The 13350-nt window shown below is 36.6% G+C and overlaps 1 protein-coding gene across 2 annotated transcripts in view; it reads left to right on the forward strand.

Moving 5' to 3' along the window:
* The window catches only part of Nedd4 (E3 ubiquitin-protein ligase Nedd4), a 44045-nt gene that overhangs the window by 11292 nt on the left and 19403 nt on the right, over positions 1–13350 (forward strand). For both annotated transcript variants that reach the window (XM_083130800.1, XM_083130801.1), the window contains exons 3-7: positions 867–948; positions 1374–1412; positions 2196–2356; positions 5711–5873; positions 8121–8251. In XM_083130800.1, coding sequence (XP_082986926.1) covers positions 867–948; positions 1374–1412; positions 2196–2356; positions 5711–5873; positions 8121–8251 — 576 coding nt within the window. The remainder of the gene's footprint in view (positions 1–866; positions 949–1373; positions 1413–2195; positions 2357–5710; positions 5874–8120; positions 8252–13350) is intronic.

Genomic DNA, 13350 nt, shown 5'->3' on the forward strand with positions numbered 1-13350 from the left:
CATTGTTTTACCTTATGTAATGAATCCTGTAACAATGCTGGATTTTCGTGTGGATTATTTTACTTCTATGAGTTTGCAATGCTTTCTGTATGCACGTGGTTTTGTTTACAGAAGGTCTCAGGGTTTGTGATTTGAACTTTAGAATATTGTGTGGAATGAACAACCAGCCAAAAATATTTTAAAATATCTCAATGGATGAGACTTCATTATGCAGAGAACTCAGTGAGAACATCTCTCCTAGGGGTCATGTAATAAACAATCAAATGTCAGGTTACATTACTTTTAAGCACACTGTATTATCCCAGGAAATATTATTATTGTACAAGAACTTAACAGTATAATTTTCGAAGTATAATTACTGAAGAAGGCTTAACTTAGATTATTTTTTTTTAATCTGTAGAAGAAATTGGGTCATGACTAATCCCATGTACACAAACCAAAATATTGAATTATTTTTTTATAAGAAGGCTCTTAAAGGACTTAAAAATCACTCTCCTGCTCTGTCCACGTCTCATTTTTAAATGTACTGTACTGAAATTGTTATCATGAAAGTTATACAAGTTCCATTTATGGTATTCAATTTACTTGACTTAACACATCACTTGAAAATATTATTTTAGAAAAAGAAAACTTTAGATATGCTGACCAAGACAGTGTATATTTCAGTAAAAAAACAAACACTTAACAACGTGATGTTTCAACTTTTGACCAGAGTCTTCCTCAGTCTTGAAACAAAACTAAAATTCTGAAGAAATTTCTAACCTCAACTTTTACTCTGGACCTTGATAGCAGGTCTCATGCATATTATTGCTGTCAAATATCATACATTATTTATATAAACTTGAATAATTCTCTCTGTTTTCTAGTGACCCATATGTTCGAATTGATCTCAATACAATCAATGGGGATGAGACTGTTGATTCAGTCCTAACTAAAACGAAGAAGAAGGTATGTATTTTTTAAAGCATTTGTTAACTGCCAAGAATCTAACAAATTCCTGATGCATAAAAATTATTTGAAAATGGCAAATCAGAATCATAAGACATATTTCTGTAGTTATGATTTGAAACATGTTTCTGAATGAGTGTGAAAATCTAAGTGTATAATACACAAACATAATGTTTGCATTTTTTTGGTTATATAATCATGTATATTGAAAAATTGTCAGTGAATACATCAGAATTGGTAAATCCTTCATTTGTCACATTATGACCATCTGCTCTTAAAAATTACATGTTTTTTTTTCTTTTGGTTATGTTTTTAAATCAAATTAAAACTGAACTGGTAATTTACAATTCTTATTCATAGTATATCATTCTGTAGAATGACACTAAAATGTGAACAATTTACAATTTTCTTTATTTACTTTACAGACACTCAATCCTCAATGGGATGAAGAATTTATATTTCGAGTAAGTATTGTAATTTTAAAAATGTAATAATTGTTTATTAGCTGCTTGACAACATGTGACATTTCACTTAAAACTAAATATTCTGCCATTTTTGGTGGGTTTCAGAGATTTATTCCGACATATCTCAGCAAGTCCCTTATAATTTAACACGCACAGGAGATGTACTATGTAGAAATTTAAGTTAAAAATGCAGGCTCGATCAGGACTCTGACCTGGGTCTCTGGCATACCATGCCATTGCTCTACCAACTGAGCTGCCAAGTCAGTCCTGGTTTCATCTGATTTTTTGCTCCACTGTTTTTACCCACATTTAATAAAGTTTTGAAAGGCAACAGATCTCATTGTAGTAACTTGTGACAGAAACGGTTCCACAGCTGAAACAAATGCCACTGTATGACAGAGATTCAGGTTCAAGTCCTGGTAGAGCCTGAAATTTCTAGATAATATCTCAGTGCTGTTATCTGCTTTAGGTACATAGGACATAATTACAAAGAAGATCGTCCAGGAGTACTATTGGAAGGACATAATTACAAAGAAGATCGTCCAGGAGTACTATTGGATATGTGAATCCATGCAGATAATTTCCAGAGAATGAAAACACACTGAATTGAAAATAAATGATTCAATCTTGCAGGATAGTTTCCTGAACTAAAGAACCACACCATTTCTGTGTAGGAATTCTGCTCACACTTTTCTATCCTTCAGTATACTTTACACCATAAATTCATTTGCATATTGTTTTCCTGAATTTTACTTGTGAATAATATTATTATCTTTCTTGCAGGTCAAACCATCAGAACATAAACTGGTTTTGCAAGTTTTTGATGAAAATCGACTTACTCGAGATGATTTCCTTGGAATGGTGGAACTTACATTGCTCAATTTACCCAAAGAACAAGAAGGAAGAGACATACTTGCAAAGCAGTATATTCTCCGCCCAAGAAGGTAATTTGCATTAACATTGCCATACCATTTGGCTGTTATTCTTTGAGAATATGTTTTTTTTCCCCTCCATATCTATGATACACTTGTGTGTATACTCTTATGTGTTACTTAACAGTCATAACCCTTTCCCCCCAAAAGAATCCACATAAAGAACACCTTGCATGTCCCAGTTCGACAAATGTGTCCATGCAGTTCATTCGTCTGCATCTGGCATTCTTCGCCATCATTCGTACACTCTTGCCTGTGACATCGTTTGTCCCCCATACTGTGCTTGCAATCTTCTCAAAATTTCAGCTCGCTTCAGATTCTCCTTCACAAAGAATTTGATCGTACACCGTTGCTGCACATCTACAGACACACTATTTGCCGTAATTTTTGCTAACTGTACTGAACATGTGCCAACTACATCGGGACGAACACACAATACTCACGAAGGCACATCCTCTTGCAGTTGTATCTTTGTCCAGCTATTTACCACTTTTTTATTTACAAATGTGTTGGTCAACGTTGACTGACCCTTGTAGTAATATGTGTAATATGAGTTGAGAACCCACAAACATACAGAGGCAAGAAAACTTAAATGAAACATTGTAAAAATGCAGGCATAGGCTACACATTGACATTTCTCCTTGATGTACATATCACAGATTTGCTAATTACACACAAAAAAATACGTAAATTCCAGAAGTTTTGGACTATGGTAACTCGAACTGTGTTTAAATATGTTTTACATGGAATGGAAAATGGAAACAGGTTACCTTGAGAGGATGGTAAATTGAATATATGAATGTTTTGAGGAGGGAGACTGAATGATCAGGATAGATCTTTGTTGTTCATCTTGTCTGTTGTGAGTTGCTTTTTGGATTCTACATTCACTTGGGGCACCAACATTTGAGAAGTAGTACAATTTCTTATCTCTATTACAATCAGAATAAAAGCAAGAATTATAAGAGCCTCAGATGTTTCAAGTATATCAACATTTGGATATGATAAGTAAAGGCCTAATACTGGAACAAATCCAAGTCCATCACAATAAACACTATACATATGTATTGTGTATGCATTAGATACTTTATTTGAGGTTGCACAATGGTTCCTTTGTCTCTCTTCATCAATTTTATGTGATCATCATGCATTCTTATTGTGACGGTTATCCTATGGAGAAAAGTAGCATAAGTTAAGGAAAATACAAATGTGCCGTACATCACAAACAAGCTTTCACAAAACATAGAGGACATCAAGATGAACAATTTCTGAAACTGGTGATTATGTTGAAGATTAGGCACACACAGAAGATGTACTACGTAGAAATTTTCAGCGAAAAATGCAGGCTCGACCAGGACTCGAACTTGGTCTCTGGCATACTGTGACATTGCTCTACCACTGAGCTACCGAGCCGGTCTGGCCTTGCTGACGATTCCATGCAGGTAAAACAGGGACAGCAGAAAATCAGGCGAGGCCAGGCTGGCTCGGTAGCTGAGTGGTAGAGCAATGTCATGGTATGCCAGAGACCCAGGTTCGAGTCTTAGTCAAGCCTGTAATTTTAGTTGAAAATTTCTACGTGGTGATTTTATCTTTGAAGTCTCCTTTCGACACTACAAGTCCTTGAGAGAATGACATTTTCTCTCCGTGTATGTAACCAGCCATGCAATACTGATGAACAATTGCAACTGCCATTTATTTTTTCCTTCCGGAAAACATCAAAATTCTTAGTATGCTACTGACAGACCTGTGTGACCAGTCAAGACAATGGCTGACATAGAGCGTGTGGACTTCCAAACGACATGTGTGAACTTTAATCCAATAAAAACAACATAATGCATGGATGTTGATAATAAGCATGATTTGAAGACGAGAAGTTAAATTCAGTGACTTCAGCCTGTTAGTGCATTACTTAGCAGAAAAATCATACTTTCTATATTATTCTGTGTTAAAATTGTCCAGCACCGTGACTGTGCTGTCTAAAATGCAAGCTTTGGACTTTGACTACTGGGCTTGTGCAGGATTTTAGTCTCCTGGGGGAAGCATCACAACTTTTCATAAGATTTCAGCCTGTGTATGGGGCCGGTGGCCACCCACCATCGTGAGGAAATTGGGGAGCTATGGCTGCATCCAAATCGGCAGTAGATGTCGCCTAGAGCACCATTCCATCTGGGGAATCAGCCAACCTCCGTTGCCCGAATTGGCAGCTTACGTGGATTTGGAGGGTACAGGTGAAATGCGCAACAGATGCGCTGTGGCCCTGCGCTTGGCAGACATATTCCAACTTTCACTTTGTACAGACAACATTTACTGAATAAATGATGTAGAACTCAATGATACTTGGACATTTTGTCGATAACACTGAATGTAGAAAAATTGTAAATGAAGAAATAGCATGTTACATATTTAATATGAGTTGTAAATAGGTGGAAATCATTGTGATGTTTGTTTGACATCTGCCTTCTGCATGCGTACTGTGCACCTGCATTTCAGAGTGCAGTGGGTGATGTTCGGGCTGACACCTGGCGGGAAAAGTGACAACCGTACTGCAAGGGGACATGTAGATTTGGACGACGTCGACTGCACACGAAAGCTACGGGAGAGAACAGGTCGGAGCGCTTGCCAATCCAAACACAGCCTATGAATGAGTACCGTAACCCTGTAATACAAAAGTAAATGACAGTGGCAACCATGAATCTATGCTGAATGGCTGTGTATATACAAGATAGAAATGTCATTTTGAAAGGCTTATAGTTTATGAGTAGAGACATGAATATTTAGTTTTTGACGGACACATGCAATGTGCAAGAACATGTAAAGTTCACTTTTGATGTTTTTGAAACGTGTGTGGTACATTTTGTCATGAAATAAACTGCAGAACGCAAAATAACCTCTTAAACATGAAATTTAGTTTATTTACAGATACATCACTTTCTGAATTCTGAATTATCCTGTGAGTTACAGAAAATTACAAAAACAATATTAATTCTGCTGTAAAATTTTGAGAGAGATGGGAATGAACTTAATACTCTGGTAACTACAAAATGTAATTAGAAAGGAAATGTTTGTTTTTGTGTAATAAGTATAGTTTTTAAATCAAATTTAGGATTATATTCTCAATTTTAACACTGAAATTTTTTATACCAAAATGTGCCCATCTTTTGTACAGAAATATTTAATTTTGATTTCCTCTTCATAGTTTTGTGTAGTGATACCATACAAACCTCTGGCCTTAATAACACCTGATGCATCTACTTCATGTATTATAACGACTATTTGGTATCAAAAATTATGTGCATGAAACAAGCATTATGTATGAGTATTATAAATATTTGATGTGAGTTTACTAATGTAATTTTTTTTTATCCTCAGTGCTAGATCAAGAGTTAAAGGTTATCTGGAAATATACCATGCTTATGTCAGAGATCAGCCTTATGTTCTCGAAGATGAGGAAGTTCCTCAGCCAGAAAATGAGCCTGGCTGGGAGATCATAGATGGTGAAACAACACAGTTACATATTGAAACGGCTGCACCAGTAAGTTTTGGCAAACGATCGTTGTAAACTACAAAATGAAAATGCTGTATGTGTAATTGAAACATATTTTATATTGTCAAGCTAGTAGATTGATGTGGCGTGACTGAAGATATAAAAAATATTTGCCACATGTTGTCAACATGTTGAAAATTAGATAAAAATAACAACATGTATAGTCGACGTGCTAGCTACGTTAATGACCAGCTGGCTTTGAAGTCGACGGAGCGTGCCCACCAGCTCCAACAGTGTGACTTGAGACTCCATGTGGAGTAGATGAGCACAATGACATCTGCGCCCATTGGCTCAAGGACTCCACGTGGAGTAGACGAGCACAACGAGAGCTGTGCCCATTGGCTGAAGGTTGAGTGTCATTGGACGAAAACAACTCGCCTGCTATTTATGACCACCCACGTTTGTGGCGGCCGTTTCTTTTGTTCTTCGGCGTTAACGAAGTAAATGCGTGGACTGTACCTTGGTTTGTCTTCTGAATTTTCAGATCGACCTCGCTCCTTCTTCAGGGCTGGGGGAAAAGAATGTGTGGTTCAAGGATTAAAATGTGATAGTTGAAAAGGATTGAAAAGCATAAAATAGAGCTGAGCCGATAGCCACTGATGTGATAACTTACCAGTTTGTACTAATACCAATGCTTGATAATTGTAACCAGATGTTTATTGAGAAAATTTCCACCTGAGAGGGGGTGTGAGTTTGTGTTCAGGGTGTGTAAGGATACATTTAATGCCAAAATAACCATAAATTGGCCCTTGGTGAAAAATTTTTGTGGTAGTTTTAGGTGTGTGTGGATAAATCACTGGTAAGAATTAAAAGCTGTTCAAAATATTGATTAAGATTATTGTGTAAGTATTCTTCCATTTCAAATATATGCATCAACTTGCGTAAAATAATTGGTAATTACATCAAAATATGAAAATAACTGATATATAAACTCAAAATCCATTTTCCCTCACAATGCTGGTGCAAACTAAATAAAAAAATTTAAATTTTGCATAATTTCCAGGATATTTAGCCTTTGTAAAAATGACGCTTGTAACTTTTGTGGACCCTGCAGAAGACGAAAATGCTGAAAAAATATTGGCAGTTATCGGCACATAAATTCCAACTGATGCTTTCCGATACGAATACATCAGTATTGGCTCAGCCCTAGTATAAAAGCATGTTGTCTTGATCATGTCATTGATGTGGTTAGCTGGCCATTGCTGCTACCTTGGAAAGAATTAAGCTTCCAACTGCCAAGGGACATTATCTTATATGATTGGAACTTGGAATTTCTTTTTAACTATTTTAACCATGTTGAACCCCTCCACTCGTTGGTATGGCATTGGCATCAAATGCCAAAGACCTAGGTTTGATCTGTGGTTGTAAGATGGTTCAAATAACAATCTTGAATAGTGAGATCAATGCATCCCCAATCATTAATTGATTGTTCCTCGGTGTAACTAATCTGTTAGTTAATGGCACCATACAGAACGTATTTTTACAAACCTTTGTGTACATACTGTGTTTTCATTTTGGCTCTGGGCTGAGATAGCGTGTGAAGAACTTTGAACAACTCTTGTAACAAAGGTTAATACTCGTTATGCAATATAAATATAATTGTTTACATGCTAAAGATATGTGCGTAAATAAGTGAGACGTTACAGGAGGAAAGTGCTAGCATCTGCGCCATGGCATGCACTATCTCGGCCCAGAGCCAAAACGAACGCACTGTAGAACTTAATGTTGTTCATTCATAATTGGGAAAAGAGAGACGCGCTAGTATAGTTGTTGTTGTTAAAACAAAATCTGCACTTAACATTGGAATAATATCAAAAATAATAGGACAAATGATGTGATGTTCTTGTTTTATCAGGAGATAATTTGTGTTGTTCTTGAAGAATTAAAAAACATACTGAAATCCCAACATTTTTTTACAATTTTTCTGCAAGATATATTTTTGATATGTAGGTCATCTGCCAGTATAGTAGAGGGAGGTTTCATTTTATGTTTCCAAGTAAGTGAGGTACCAGGCACAATTGTATCATGCGAGACATAAAACTTGTGATGTTACATCTGAAGTTTAAGTTGTGCTCAAAATACAATATGAGATTTTAAAAAATGAAAGTTTTTTTTTAATATATATATGTAGAAAAATATCGTTATTTTGTGGATAACTTTCCATGAAGGATCTTCACCATTACTACACCTACTGTGTTAATTACGTGATATGCTAATGATTATTTCTTTGTGCAGGTATTTGTACAGAACCAGGAACAAATGCCTCCATTACCAGCTGGCTGGGAGGAGAGACAAGATGCCAACGGACGAACATACTATGTCAATCATATAGCACGAAGTACCCAATGGGAAAGGCCCATGATTCGGTAAGAGCAGATTCTATGCAGAGATTGTGAAACCTATGTATTTTTCAATTCAGTTGAGACTGCTTTATACGTAACTCAGTTCTGCGAATTCTTGTTTTATACATAAATGTAGGTCCACCAAAATATAATTAAAACACTTGTTAATTAAACCTTATTTGTATGTAATGCATTTATACGTAATTCTGTGTTATATGTACTAATTTTCGTAACATGCAGTTGATTTGTACGTAACCAAGCTACAATAATGTCACAGAAGTGACAGTTTTCAGTTGTTACTGGTCAGCCATGGAGAAAATAAAGAGGAAAAGTTACATGTTTGACCAGAAAGTGAAATTTATACAGGAAGTGGATGGTAATCCACATAAAATTAACTGAATAGCTGCAGATTTAGGCATAGCTTACACCACACTTTTGCACAGTCATTAGTAAAAGAAATGCTATTTCAGACGATTCTTTGAATTTTTTTTAATAAAACTCGAAAACTAGCGTCTACTGTGATATTTTCAAAGTGTTCACTAATAAAGAACTAATGTATGTTCGTTAAGTTAACACTTTATAACAGAAATAACCCGTATTGCATATATTTTGTTCCTCAAAATATGTAGATACAATTACAGTATTTTAATAATGATATGACATCGTATCTAAATCTGATTTGTAAGTAATTCTCAGTTATGCGTATTATTTTCTCTTCACCTTGACATACGTGTAATTCAGGTACAACTATATTTGCACCTTTTAGCTTCTCAAAAACCTCATACATTTGTGAGGTTGTGTTCGAATAAATCACCTATGCTGCTTCTCGGATTGATACAACTTAGCTTCACCAATTAACTCAGTGTAATTTTTTAGATATGGAAGCCTTATCATATGCCCAATTAGCATGAGCTTATCAGTGATTTAATTAGAGATAGTACATTTTTCGTTTCTGACTTAAAGATGAAATGTTCGTTTCTGACTTAAAGATGAAATGTTCGTTTGATTAGCCTTTCTGTCTGTAAAGTGGACTTAAAAATACAATACAATTCAATCTTGAATATGAATTGTGCTGTGCATTGTGTAAGAGATACAGTGAAATCGCAATTATATGTTTCGCGATACTATGTTTTTCTCTTTAGTATGTTTTTTTTTCTGGCGGTCCCAACCAATTCCCCTAAGGATGCATACTATTATATTTCAGTTATATGATTCTGTGCTTGCTGGAAAAAAATGCTAGTCTTGGAATTCAAGATTCCGTGATAACATCTGCCATCCGTTCCCATACAGGCTTTCTTAGCAGCTGCATCCAGGGACCAGACTCTCCACTCGGAATTCTGTTATGTCGCTTGCATCTGAGGGCATGAAATAGGTCGTTAAACAAGATTGACCTGTGCTAAATAATCCTGCTTTTGGTCTTTGCATTGCGTTGGGCAAGTCGTATCTGCCTAACGCAGATCGGAAACTGATATATTTCAAGCTGTCAAGACAAGTCACTGGAGTCACACTTTCCCAGCCTGTCATAAACATTACAAGCAAACTGAAGAAAGGGAGGGGGAGTCAACAGTGGCCTGCAAGGAGGAGAGACTTCTACTGTGTCTTATTACCGTCATATTTAAATATAATACGGTTGTTGAAGACAAAGAAGTTGCAGTACTTTTTTTGTGCAAAATGAAATCGCAGATAAACGAATTATTGAACACTGATTTATTTTTACTATGTGAATGGTTCTGAAAAAAGCAGCGATTGTGCACATTTTCTTTTTGCAAGTGCCATTTGAAAAAGAGCACTTCGTTCCCCTTTTGTTACTATGGGATAAATTGAAAATAAAATGTTATAACTGCTCAACCACTGCATGTTTTTGAAAAATATAAATTCTAAATGTAAGAATGAACAGAAATCAACATTTTAAGAAACATCACACAATTATGAGTCCAGGGGGGAAGCAGGGCCAAAAGACCAAAGTTCGAATTTTTCCGCAATTACGCAAAATTTCTGAAAGCCGTCATTTCCATTTTATCCGAAAGTTGCAGCATGAGCATTACATATCCTCATAGCGTGGTCTTTTGTCGTCCTTCCCTTAAAATTTGGTCTGTTCAGAGTCCATAGGACCGAGGCTAGAAGCAAAATTCATTAATTAGCAAAATTTCCAAATGCCGTAATTTAATTTTTTCCCCCCTAAGTTGCGGCAGGAGCTGAGCATTACATATCCTCATATATTGGTCTTTTGTCGTGCTTCTTTCAAAATTTGGTCGATCCAGCATCCAAAGGGCCGACACTAGTAGCGAAATTCCTTAAATACGCAAAATTTCCAATCGCCATAATTTCAGTTGAATTCTCTATGTTGGATGAGTCTGATGTCAGAAGCGATATCGGGAAGAGACTGCTTTGGAAGAGCTAGACATAACACTGGTGCCGGTAGCAGCCTCCCTCTAGACACACTGGCACCAACGCACAGGTGGTGGAATAGGAGGTCCTGAGCATTTTAAAGATAAAGCACTTGTTATAGACAAGAAAATCTAGACTACAGCATTCATGCTTCATAAGCAGCATGCTTATTCCCGAACCAAGTTGCAGAAAGAAAAGGGAAAGGATTATTACAATATACAAGAGCAATGTTTCCTATGCAGATAGCTGCATTAAAAAGAAGGCTGCTTCATGAAATTATTGCATATCCCTGCACAGCATTTTCAGATTAATTATCTCTAGTGAGAGGAGATTAGTGAATTTTTTCACTCGTTCCTAAACCAATATCGGATAACTGGGATTGGCAAATTCTTCTTACTTCTTTCCCGGTAAACATGAAGAAAGGGAAGTTTTCCAAGCACCCCCCTTCCTTTCCTCCCGTATACTAGGAAGGATTACGTAAAGAAGTGTGAATAGTGATTAAGCAGCCATGTTCTCAATTGCCCACATACATTTTTGTGGAGGAAGGGAGACCAAAGACACCTGAGTCATACTTTTAAAGTTTATTAAGTTCCTGGTGATAGCAGCATTTAGTGACTATCGTTTTGGCAATAGTGTGCTTGTTCCCCGATCGTAAGGCAGGAGTTCAAGGTCGCTTGATGAGACTGCTGCAAAAGTAAGAAAGATGGGTGGGAGCATACGGAACAGCCTTCTGGCAAATTTTGTCATTGGCAGGGCATGGAAAAGTGGAAAGAGAGCGTTATGGTAAACATAAGACCGATATAAACATCCTAATGTTCAACATTTTTTTTGCAGGTAATTAGCTGAATGGATTAAACGGGTAAACCTTGCTTGCCCCCCCCCCCCCCCCTGGCACCTTCACTGTCTATTTCTCATGATTTTGTGAATTTACAATATGATTTAGAACAGATCAGTGCAATACAGCAAACTTTGGTGTATATGTAGTACTGTCCGGCTGAAACCGTGCACAGAAATGTTCATGCACCAACTGGACTTGTTCAGTGTCAAAAAAAGAGGTGACAATATCAATCACAGACCTCTGTGGCAGCAATGGCATTTTGGAAACCGGGGGGTTCAGTGAAAATTGTTTTCTGTGTAAACATCAATGAAATAGTTTTTCTTGTATGTACGCATTGCTTGCATTGTAGAATTATTTTCCTGTAGCTTACGGTTATTACAAGCATAAGAAAACAGTTTTTCGTTGTGACATTTCAGGAGAACACACGCTCCCTTCATCAGACATTTATTGTCATTATGACTAAAGATACAGTGTGTTCTGAAACGTCACAATGAAAAACTGTTTTCTTATGCTTGTAATAACCGTAAACTACAGGGAAATAACATCAATGAAGTTTCAAATGTAGTAACATCGCCGACAAAGTAAGTAGAGATATGTTTACGAATTAGGAAGGGTTCAGAATGAAAAAAAGCCATCCATGTAATATATCAGCAAATGGAACATGCCTGGAATGTATTCATCATGTCTTATTAGTCGATTAACTTGTTTGTAAACCAGAAATTTTACTTTCTATCATTCAATTGAAATTGATTTCCTTAGCAAATATTGTAATGAGCTCAAATTTACACAACATTAAGCAGGATAGTATTCACTAATAATATCTGCTTCACAATAAATATTATTTGTAACAGACGACGAGATTGCAACTATCTACCATCCTCGTTTTATAGAATGTGCATCAAAATGTCACAGTTTTCTTCGATGAAATTCGAAACTGTTTATTACGAATTGTAAGGGTCATCATACACAATGTGGCAATTTGAAATCGAGACTGATTTTTTTGTATCAGTAGGTGACGCCACTGTGCAAGCTTTCTGTGGTGCGAACAAGTAACGGGTATCTCACGAACAATTTATGCAGAGCTCGTTGACTTTGAGTGATATTGTCGCTTGTGGTGTTGTTGAATGTGGGCACGTGTCATGAAAGAGCATCGTGATTTGAACATTGTACAAAGGGCAATCATCACGTTTTGTTCGCTCTTGGTTAAAACTGCTGTGGAAACGTTTGACATGTTGTAGCAAGTCTATATTTACAATTGTTTATCCTGTACGCGTGTATTTGAATGACTCAGGTGTAGCAGGGACGGTGAGAACACCAAAATTGGTTCAGAAAGTGAGGATAATCATTACTGAAGACTGAAATTTCAGACAGACTGTTACTGCTGCATTTTATCTTGAGGTACTGAAACATTTGGTGTAAGGAATAACACTGTGAGGCCCGCGTATCGGGAGGATGGCAGCTGGCGTCTGCTTCATGACAGTGCCCCAAGTCATAAGACTGTGATTGCGAAGAACTTTTTGACCCTAAATCGACTGTGTGTGTTGTCACACCTTGCCTACTCACCAGATCTGGCTCCGTGTCATTATTTTTTATTTCCTAAACCAAAATCTGCACTGAAAGGTTCCTACTTTTATCATGTAACAACAATCAAGAAGGCTACGACATGGATTTTAAAAAGTGTTACACAGAATGAATTCCAGCAATCCTTCTATGCACTGCGTAGGCATTGTGCTACGATGTGTGGATGCAGGAGGGTCCTATTTTGAATGATCCAAGGTAAGTAACTTTCTATGAAGACTTTTTTATTTTTTACAGCACCAGTCTCGATTTCAAATTGCCGCACTGTGTAAATCACAAATACACCACATTGAACTATAATAAACAAAACAAGCAATTC

This window comes from Lepisma saccharinum, chromosome 11, assembly GCF_977018435.1.
Source record: "Lepisma saccharinum chromosome 11, izLepSacc3.1, whole genome shotgun sequence".
Lineage (NCBI taxonomy): Eukaryota > Metazoa > Arthropoda > Insecta > Zygentoma > Lepismatidae > Lepisma > Lepisma saccharinum.